A 9,752-nucleotide genomic window follows, 5' to 3' on the forward strand; every position below is an offset into this window, starting at 1 on the left:
TGGTCTGTCAAATCAATCTTTTTGCTATAAGGCATTTTTGTAAAGATTAAATTTCATGTAATACTTAAGAAAAATAAAGTCAGTTCTTGCCTGCCTGCCTGCAACCCTTCTCGCCTCAAAAGCAGGATAGTATAAAATATATTATATAAATGCGGGAAAAAATCAAAATGGCAACCGCCTCAAAAGCTACCTCTCACTTGTATTGTTGAGGTATTACAATATTACTAAAAATTTCTCAACTCTTGGCGGATGCTGTTAAGGTATGTAGTTTTTGAATGCAGTAGAAAAGAGATATCATGTTTTTTTATGGAATCAATTGAAAGATCGTTGTTAACAAGTGAAGGCTAGGTTTCATGGATCATCTTCATCTACCTCTAATAGTAATCTTTTGCATTTGTACTCACGATCGACTTCGTTTCAAAAGCTAAAGCACCGATTTCTTTTTTTTAAGCTTAGGTTTTTCGTGGAATGTGAAGTGTTAATCTTGTCTTGTGCTATTTCGTATAGTAATCAAATTAATTTAACTCCAATTTTCATTTATCATATTTTTTATCGTGGCACTATTTGCAAAGTATGTTTTAGGTAATCTAGAAAATTTTTAAAAATTGTCCAAGTAAGCACATGCAGAATTGTTTACACTACGTAGATAGAGCCAATTACAATATTCAATAAAATTTGAACTGCAACCAAAGAAATCCTTTGTCAAATTTATGTAATACTCTGACAAATGTATAAACAAAACTGAGATAATTATAACTCATGAGTGACTGTCTATAAGAGAAATAAACACACATAACTCACAAATGTTAAAATGACTTTAGCACTTTTCAATGTGTTACCCATGTCAAATAAGAAGAGTGACAACTTAATGGTTCCACCCTTTTATTATAGAAAGTGATAAAATGTCGTACAGGGTTCTTAATGTGGCAGAGAAAAATGATGCCGCAAGGGAAATTGCACGAATCATGTCCCGTGGTGGAAATAGTCGACGGGAAGGGATGTCTGTATACAATAAAATCTATGAGTATCATTATAATTTATTTGGGCGACAATGCCAGATGACAATGACGTCAGTATCTGGACACTTAATGGATGTAGAATTCTCTGCTGGCTATCAAAAATGGCAAAGCTGTCAACCTTTGGCCCTGTTTACAGCACCTATTGAGAAGAAAGTCCAAGAGAAAATGGACAATATTAGGAAGACCCTTGAGAGAGAGGTTCGTCGATGTCAAGCTTTGATAATCTGGACTGACTGTGATCGGGAAGGTGAAAATATTGGTTTTGAAATCATTGAAGTTTGCAAGGCAATCAAACCCTGTATCGAAGTGCACCGCGCCAGATTCTCGGAAATTACAGCTTCATCAATTACTAGAGCTTGTAATAATTTGATCAGACCAGACGAGAACACATCATTTGCCGTTGATGCGAGACAGGAACTAGATCTTAGAATAGGAGCAGCATTTACTCGATTTCAAACTTTACGACTACAGAAACGTTTCCCTAACGTTCTTAGCGATCAATTAATTAGCTATGGGAGCTGTCAGTTTCCAACACTTGGCTTTGTCGTGCAACGTTTCAAGGAGATTGTTGCATTCGTTTCTGAAACCTTTTATAAAATCCAAGTAAAACATGTCACTATTGATGGAGAAGCGGAATTTCATTGGAAGCGAGTTCGTCTTTTTCACCGTTTAGCATGTGCAGTATTACATGAATGTTGTCTCGAGAATCCTTTGGCCACTGTTGTAAATCAAACTTCCAAACCAAAAAGCAAGTGGCGACCACTACCTCTTGACACTGTGGAATTGGAGAAACTTGCTTCGAGAAAGCTAAGGATAAATGCAAAGGAGACAATGAGAATTGCAGAAAAGTTATACAATAAAGGTTTTATCAGTTACCCGCGTACTGAGACCAATATCTTTCCTTCTTCTCTTGATCTGACCGATCTCATTCGGCATCAAACCGTTGACAACAGTTGGGGACAATTTGCAGCTAACCTATTGACTGAAGGTGCTAATCCACGTCAAGGTACAAAGACAGACAATGCCCATCCGCCTATCCATCCTACAAAGTTCACAGGAACATTACAGGGAAATGAAAAAAGGTTATACGAATTTATTGTTCGGCACTTTCTCGCATGTTGCTCAAAGGATGCACAAGGAGTCGAAACAACAGTGGAAATTGATATAGCAGGAGAGAAATTTACAGCGAAAGGATTATCTATCACTGCTAGGAACTACCTTGAGGTTTATCATTATGATAAATGGTGCGAGAAGACAATACCTGTATATCGTAAAGGCGAAACTTTCACGCCTTCTTCAATTGACATGATAGAAGGACAGACAGAGCCGCCTTCATTGCTGACTGAGGCAGATCTTATCGCTCTGATGGAGAAGCACGGTATAGGTACAGATGCGACGCACGCCGAACATATTGAAAAGATAAAGCAGAGAAACTATGTCGGTGTACAGCCGGATGGCAAGTTTATTCCAGGAGAGCTTGGTATGGGTCTTGTCGAAGGTTACGACGCAATGGGTTTTCAAATGTCCAAACCACATCTTCGTGCTGAATTGGAAGCTGATCTCAAGAAGATTTGTCTTGGCCAAAAGAATAAGGAGGTAGTTCTGCTACAGCAAATCGATAAATATAAAGAAGTGTTTGTACAGACTTGTGAGCACGTCAATCAGTTAGACAACGCTTTAGCACGATTCTTTGGACATCCCGAGGAACTTACAGAAGATCCTATTGCCTCTCAAATAGTCCATAACAAACCAGTGTTTCCATGTCCCACATGTCAAGCCCAAATGTGCACAAAGAAGACGCAGGAGGGCTTTTTTATTATTAGGTGTATGCGCTACCCTGATTGCAAGTCGGTTGCCTTTCTTCCTCGTTTTGTGCTTGATGTTGACGTAACGGAAATAGAGTGTACACGTTGTGTTCCAAGGCCCGTGTATAAAATGAAATTTACGTTTAAACCAGGTTCGATTCCACCCATGATGAATTTAGAATATCATTCATGTATACTATGCGACCAAGATCTCAGAGAACTTTTAGATTTCAGAATTAAGTCTGTGGTTTCATCCACTAGAAGTCAACAAAATGTTTCTAACAACATCGCTAGAAATGCACGATATAACAACAGTGAAAATCAACGAGGCGGTAGCATTCGACCGCGTGGACCAAGACACAAACCTCCACCTGGACCAAGATATGCACCTCCACGTGAACCACGACACGAACCATGTCCTTCACAACCACGTGAACTGCAACGTCCTCCATTACAAACACTAAATAACAGACCAGGATTTACTCACAGCTCTACGACAATTTTGTGTAATTGCAATAAAACGGCAGTCGTGCGCACCGTCCGTAAAGAGAGCGCGAATAAAGGTCGTAATTTTTATTCTTGCGAAGTGAAGGGATGTGACTTTTTTTTGTGGGAAGATAACAACCCAGGAAATAGTCAGCAGATCAATGTTCATACGCCAAACAGACGTAAAAGAACTTTTGAAGCTGCAAATCAAAAGTTGTGTCAGTGTCGAAATGCAGTTGTTGTAAGGACAGTCCTAAAGCACGGTCCAAACAAGGATCGTCAATTTTATACTTGCTCGAAGCCTCCAGGACAGTCATGTAACTTTTTCGAATGGGTCGATGGAACAAATGCACAACAAAACCCGCATTCTTCTAAGAGAGAAAGCAGAAAACCAAGATGCTGTGGTATTTGTCGCCAACCAGGACACACTCGCAATACATGTCCACAAAATAATTGATTCGAGTATGAAAGAATGAGAGACGAAGTATATTCTTTTCGCGTTCATAAAGACAATGCATACACGTTTATTAATTAAGGCAATTGATTAGAAAAGATGGTTTAGTACATAGCCAACACAAATAAAATACAAACTTATGAATGGACGAATAGATGGATTGTGTATTCTGTCGCTCCCGCGTGAGTTCAAGGAAATGAAATACGCAAGACAGTCGCTTTTTTGAACTCGATGTTAAGTTTAGAGAATCAGTATTTTTTGAACTCGAGGTAGTTATGTTTAGAGAATCCGTATTTCAAAGCTGTCTTAGTAAATCTCTTTGATCGTTTGGCGACCTCATTTTTATAAAGTCTTTTACATAAAAAGGCCTTATAGAAAAAAAACGTAAAAAAAAACTTATTGGCATATCGACGAGTTATGTTAAAAAAAAGACAAGTATTTTTCCCAGCTACAGCCTACATGACTGGAAATTGGTCAGTTACACAATTACTTTGTACCAATAATAAACCATTTTGGATGTCAACCAACTAAATGTGTTATCCAAATGTAGAGCATATTTTCCTTTCGTCACGGAAACCTGTGAGCGAAGAGTGAAAAATTGCAAAGCAAATTATTATATTTCAGTGTTTCCATGGCAAAGTCAACAGAAATGTATTTGTATATATAAATATTGATCCAGTGGGAGTTTCTGGGTAAGTCAGTTATTTGTCCACTAGAACAACATTAACAGTACAAAAACAATTTACGTCCAGGCGAAAGGCAAATTAACGAAAACATATTTGTGCATGGGGTAAATAAATAGAAGAATGTGATTCCAAGCAACATTTGTATAAATCTTATTCATTATATCAGCTTTTGTACTCACTTTTCCATAAACAGGATTCACATTACAATCATAGCGTTTGTTAACAGCCCAATTATTGTCGTCTGGCACACCAAGCAAATGAAAACTGGAAAATAATTGATATTAAATAGCATTTGTTCCATTGGCTTTACTAGACTATGCACTTAAACAGTGAATAGGTTTATTCCGTTGGTTTGATTTACTATTAAAGAGACAAAACGTACCTTATATTATTTTTCTCAGAGCAAAAACCAAATATCAAAGAGCCAGATACATCGACATTGATGTGAACATCGTAAAATTGACTGCGAGGTACGAGTACACCTTGTACTGCAGCTGAAATGAACAGTTCATGGTTGAACCGTGATTTTCAATAAACATTCATTCTTAAATCCAAAGTTCATTTCAAATCTAATTGGATTCATATTTAGCCAATTGCAAACAGAAATTCAGAAAAAAAATTTCTTTGCGTAAATTGAGATGCCTTTATCCGTCACCATTCAAAAAGTTGTACAAACGAAACCAAAATATTTCGAGAGAGCTGATTCAGCAATGTCAAACTAGCATCATGTTCACGATATATAATTTTTCTAAAAGGTTTGGCTTCTTGTTCCGATTATGTTCAAATATTTACCTCCTTGCCTGTCGTGAAGACGATCAATTTTTTTCATTGCTTTCATAATACCCTGATATAAAATATATTGATATAAAGCATTATGAAAAACTAATAAAGTCAGTAAGTATCTAGACGTGATAGGATAAAATCATGAAATAAACTAAATATAAAAATTCCAATTCAAGAGGAGAATTTGCAGCCCAACCCGTTGACAGCAATACACAACCTCATTTGAGGTTAGTGCAAAAGTCAAATCTTTTATCAAACTTACATTACACTCAATCAAATGAAAGAACGACTATTTAAGTACCTCGCAACTCGATCTTATTCTGGCTAAGTTTAAAGCTTCTTGCCAGGCAAACAGATTAATAGCCCAGATTGGGAGCCAACCTTTAGGATCTGCTTGTATTATGTAGGTCACCTACAAAAAAATTTTAATATCACTTTTTAAACAAATTCCAATTACCTAAAAAGCACCAAATGTTATTATCGCCAACCAACTTTATCAATTTTGATCATGACAGAAAAATATAGTATTTCCAACACATATTATTTTTAATCAAGACAAATAGGAAGGGAATATGAGAACTCTAGCTGTTGCACTCATAAGAAAGCTTCACTAACATGACCATAAATATCCAAAGTAAATTATACTAACATCAAGTATATCGGGTTGATCACTCTGTCGGAATACGTAGCCTGAGCAGAGCATTTCAGCACGAACCAAATTTAAATGACTCAATTCTGGGCATTCGGGTCGTTTAATAGACGATCCCTAGTAAATAGAATCAAAATTAGTGGAAAGTTTGTTTTCCAGCCATAAAAAACTAGTAAAGATGCCAGTCTTATCACATTCTGCTACACAAAAAAAGACTTATTTAGCGTTTTTCTAAGTTTCGTGTATTAAATCGTGCTTGCTCTTTTTCCATGAACTTGGTGTTTTCCAATCCAATGTAATCAACCAACACAACAACTTACCACACCAAAACCATATTCCTTGCCATTCTCGTCTACCCTAATATCTCCATACTCAAGCCAACAAACATCTCGTAAACTGACTGGTCCAGCCTGACCAAATACACCCCATTTTATGGAGTAGAAAGGAACATCAGGATGTTTATAATCTTTAGGAATGAGATGCATCAACACACCATCGTAAAAATGCACGTCTATAACAAGTGATTAACGTTTTTCATATTTATATAGCAACTTCCTTAATACAAACTGAGAAAAAACATTACTAAGAGCACGACAAACACTGACAGTAAAGGAAATATCGAAAAAAATCAGTAAAATTTCGAGCAGTATCTTTCATTCTTTGACATATCAAGGAGAGATGTAAGAAAAATATCTTAGTCGACAGAAACAACTGGGGTTGGAGAAATTCACGCAATTTCCACGCGTTTGGACGTAACAATAAATTCATTAAATACGAACCATATTACCTATCACGTGAAACAATCGTCGGAAAGAGTCGGTAGACGACGATATCATCATTGCTTTCATTTCTTCTTTCGTAGCTCGAATCTTTGATTTTCCGCGAATGAGATGGATCTAAAATTTATGTAATGAAAGATCAACACGGTTAACTACTGTTGACCAGAACTTAATTTAACGCTGATGAGAAGATCCAATTGTAGCGAAAAGCTTAAAGACAACGTTCAGAAGCAGCTATTTTTGTTTCGCAAACACAAAAACGTTCAACAACCCTTTTTTGCCAGAAGAAAAATACGCTGTATACGTTTTGAGTCAGTTGTGCATAGAAACAAGTAAAATACCTTACTCCCTGGTACTTTTCCTTGATAAATTTCAACATTATCTTTTGTGCATACGTAAGAATATCCCTAAAAATCATGTAATTATCCACAATTATTTATGAAAAAATCTAAAATATAAAAGTCGTGTTCACAATAGAAATTTCAAAAATGATTACAGATATCAACTTATTCTACAATACTCCATTTTTCATTTAAGAATGTTCGTTACATTAAACAGTGGCTTCTACAGGATTCTATCTCTGGCAGAAACTAAGGATTTATTTATTTCTTTGTTCTGATATTGTAGAATCAAATGGCAAACTTTCGACAGTATAAACCTCAAACCAAAATTTGGAACTCTGATGCACATTTCACAAATAAAAACTTGCATTAAGAAATTAAATTGAGTAGAGTGACATCTTAATGCAAAGAGCGCTCGATGACGTTCTTCATGACTCTAACCTCAGTTGAATATTCAGCTTCCATAAGACCATCCACCCAAGATTCTGCGAGCTTCTTATATTGTTCAGCTTCTTCAGAAGTGAGGTCGAGATAGTCGCCAAAGAAATCATCTGGAACTGGCAGCTAAAAGCACATGATTATTACAGGTTGTTATGCCTGCATAAATGGTGGCCTAAGGCAGGGGATGTGAAAGGGTGGGGTAGGGGCAGGGCAGGTGATGAGGAAGAGGGTGGGTGGGGCAGATGTTGTGGACAGTGAAAGATTTGGGCAAAGGTTGGGATGAAAAAGAGTGGGAAAGGGGGGTAGGGTTAGGGTGGAATAGGGAAAGGGTGGGAAAGGGGAAGGATGAAGCAAGAAAATTGTCCTTATTTTGAATGTTGCAAGATATACATCAGTTTTATTGCTAAACTTTACATCCCTTTAAAAAATTTTCTCCTCACAATCGCAATTGTTTAAAATCACAACATCTTGGTGAAACAAAAAAGTTTATAAATGTCAAACAAATAACAAATTGGCCATTGTTTTCACTCTCAATCAGCACCAACCATAGTGCCTCTGCAAAATGCCTTTTTAACAATGTAACTTGGAGCCCAGAAGATTCATAAGTGCCCTAAACACCCCTCTTATGATCCTCATATAAAAACGACATTGCACAATGAAACTATAATGAACTAAAACAAACAAAAAAGAGTTACGTGTGTCATTTTCATGGCCTTTTCAGTAATTTCATTAGACATTGACGAGAACTTCCAGTCATACATTTGTCAGTGGTCAGAAAAAATATATGACTATAAGAATTTTTATTGGACATAAATGTGAATTACCAATGTATGTGAAATAAAATTTTTTAAATCATCCACAAACCTTCAGACTGTGCTGTGATGCACATTTCTGGAGACCATAATTTTTATTGAACTTCAATGTTAATGGATACACATCTTTGCTTTTAATCACTTGTTTTTGTAAATCTTCAATGCTTGAATACTCTGCCGCGTGAAAAGGCTCACCATTTATTTCACACAAAACATATTTTTCTTTAAAAAGAAATAAGTTTGTTTTAAATTAGTTCTATTGAAACACAAAACACGAAACATGTAACCATGTCCCATTCATTGCAGAAAACAAAAATAAATTCTATAATTGGCAGAATTTACAGTACAGAGTACAGACAGACATTTCATACAGGGCGGGGTGATTAATGCATGGACGACATTATGCTGTAATGATCTGCAAAATGGAGGCTCATATGTGGATGGGCTTTGAGTTGAGTGTCTTGAACGATCAAGGTTGTCTCCATCATGAGAGGGCTTATGCATGGGGGCAAAACAGTCAGAGGTTTACGGTATATTACAAAAGTTGAGTTGCTGATGTGAAGTTAATCAAACACAAGATAGCTACCTAAAACAAGTATACTTCATCTTCAACATGTAAAATATATTCAGTACTCTGTATCTTGAACCAGTGAGACTCAATTTAGCTCAACAGATCGTGAAACTGAACCATAATGAGTCAGGCAATACATCAGCAAGCTTCATCTTACTGTAGTTTAGAATTTACTAGTTATTTGTCATAAATGAACACTTAATAACTAAGCAAAATTAATCTCAAAATTCTCAAACAAACCTGGTATTTTATGATTTCCTCCACTAAATACGTATATCTCCCCATTTTTTCGTTTTAATTTAATATCAAATTCAACAGATGAATTGAAAGTGGCCTCAAACATACCATTATCTTGCATTGTCAATTTATAAATATCACACGAATTTGTGATGAGTATCTTCAAATTAACAGTTAGGCTGAGCTTGTCAATACAAACGAAATTGAAAAATGTTCATTCGATATATTTTAGTTTCAAAAAATGCAATGATAGTCGAAGAGAGCTAATTGTTTTTGAGTCAACTTCAATTAATTTGTTACTTGATATGAACCACTTCTCGTCATATTTTCATCCTTTTAGCCAAAATGACATCGTAGCAATCATTTGAAAAGTTTTTACGAACGTTTGTAAAAAGTACCCAATTTTAACTCTCCTCTCTAGATTATAAAGTCAATAAACACATGTGTTATGGTCATGTGCCGTTAAAAAAAATTAATGTTATGAAAAAATGAACAAAAAGAGCAATAAAAAGACAAATTGTTTTACACTATTTTATATTATAAACTTTCCCCGCTTGCATGCAAGCCTTTGTAGCTCAGGGGTTAGAGCACTGGTCTAGTAAACCAGGGGTCGAGAGTTCAATTCTCTCCAAAGGCTCCTTTTTTCTTCCCAATTTAACAATTATTAATATCTCTCAAAACAAAACTCG

At 36.0% G+C, this 9,752-nt stretch overlaps 2 protein-coding genes and 1 non-coding gene across 3 annotated transcripts; 2 read left to right on the top strand and 1 right to left on the bottom strand.

Moving 5' to 3' along the window:
• The first annotated feature begins 154 nt into the window (after positions 1–154).
• Positions 155–3,905, top strand: LOC124434758 (DNA topoisomerase 3-alpha-like). The gene is made up of 2 exons (XM_046984654.1): positions 155–260; positions 892–3,905. The coding sequence occupies exon 2, from the start codon at positions 903–905 to the stop codon at positions 3,765–3,767; it is 2,865 nt and encodes a 954-aa protein (XP_046840610.1). The 5' UTR covers positions 155–260; positions 892–902; the 3' UTR covers positions 3,768–3,905.
• Positions 3,906–3,978: 73 nt separating this feature from the next.
• Positions 3,979–9,529, bottom strand: LOC124434759. Its single transcript, XM_046984655.1, has 12 exons — positions 9,067–9,529; positions 8,308–8,477; positions 7,444–7,566; positions 7,003–7,068; positions 6,670–6,778; positions 6,203–6,393; positions 5,883–5,999; positions 5,535–5,645; positions 5,243–5,294; positions 4,833–4,944; positions 4,630–4,714; positions 3,979–4,341 (listed from the first exon to the last, which is right to left on the bottom strand). The coding sequence occupies exons 1-12, from the start codon at positions 9,182–9,184 to the stop codon at positions 4,243–4,245; spliced, it is 1,353 nt and encodes a 450-aa protein (XP_046840611.1). The 5' UTR covers positions 9,185–9,529; the 3' UTR covers positions 3,979–4,242.
• Positions 9,530–9,627: 98 nt separating this feature from the next.
• On the top strand, positions 9,628–9,700 carry Trnat-agu. Its single transcript has one exon. It is a non-coding gene; the product is annotated as a tRNA-Thr (tRNA).
• Positions 9,701–9,752: the final 52 nt, after the last annotated feature.

The sequence above is a fragment of the Xenia sp. Carnegie-2017 genome, unplaced genomic scaffold (assembly GCF_021976095.1).
Source record: "Xenia sp. Carnegie-2017 unplaced genomic scaffold, XeniaSp_v1 HiC_scaffold_14, whole genome shotgun sequence".
NCBI lineage: Eukaryota > Metazoa > Cnidaria > Anthozoa > Malacalcyonacea > Xeniidae > Xenia > Xenia sp. Carnegie-2017.

Bases quoted from the DNA above. Each gene is read 5' to 3' on its own strand.
- LOC124434759 (XM_046984655.1), bottom strand. From the start codon at position 9,184: ATGCAAGATAATGGTATGTTTGAGGCCACTTTCAATTCATCTGTTGAA. The intron at 6,779-7,002 runs GTATTTTACTTG...CATAAATTTTAG, and splicing joins GAAAAGTACCAGGGAGTAAG to ATCCATCTCATTCGCGGAAA. The intron at 5,295-5,534 runs GTACTTAAATAG...ATTTTATATCAG, and splicing joins GAATAAGATCGAGTTGCGAG to GGTATTATGAAAGCAATGAA.
- LOC124434758 (XM_046984654.1), top strand. From the start codon at position 903: ATGTCGTACAGGGTTCTTAATGTGGCAGAGAAAAATGATGCCGCAAGG.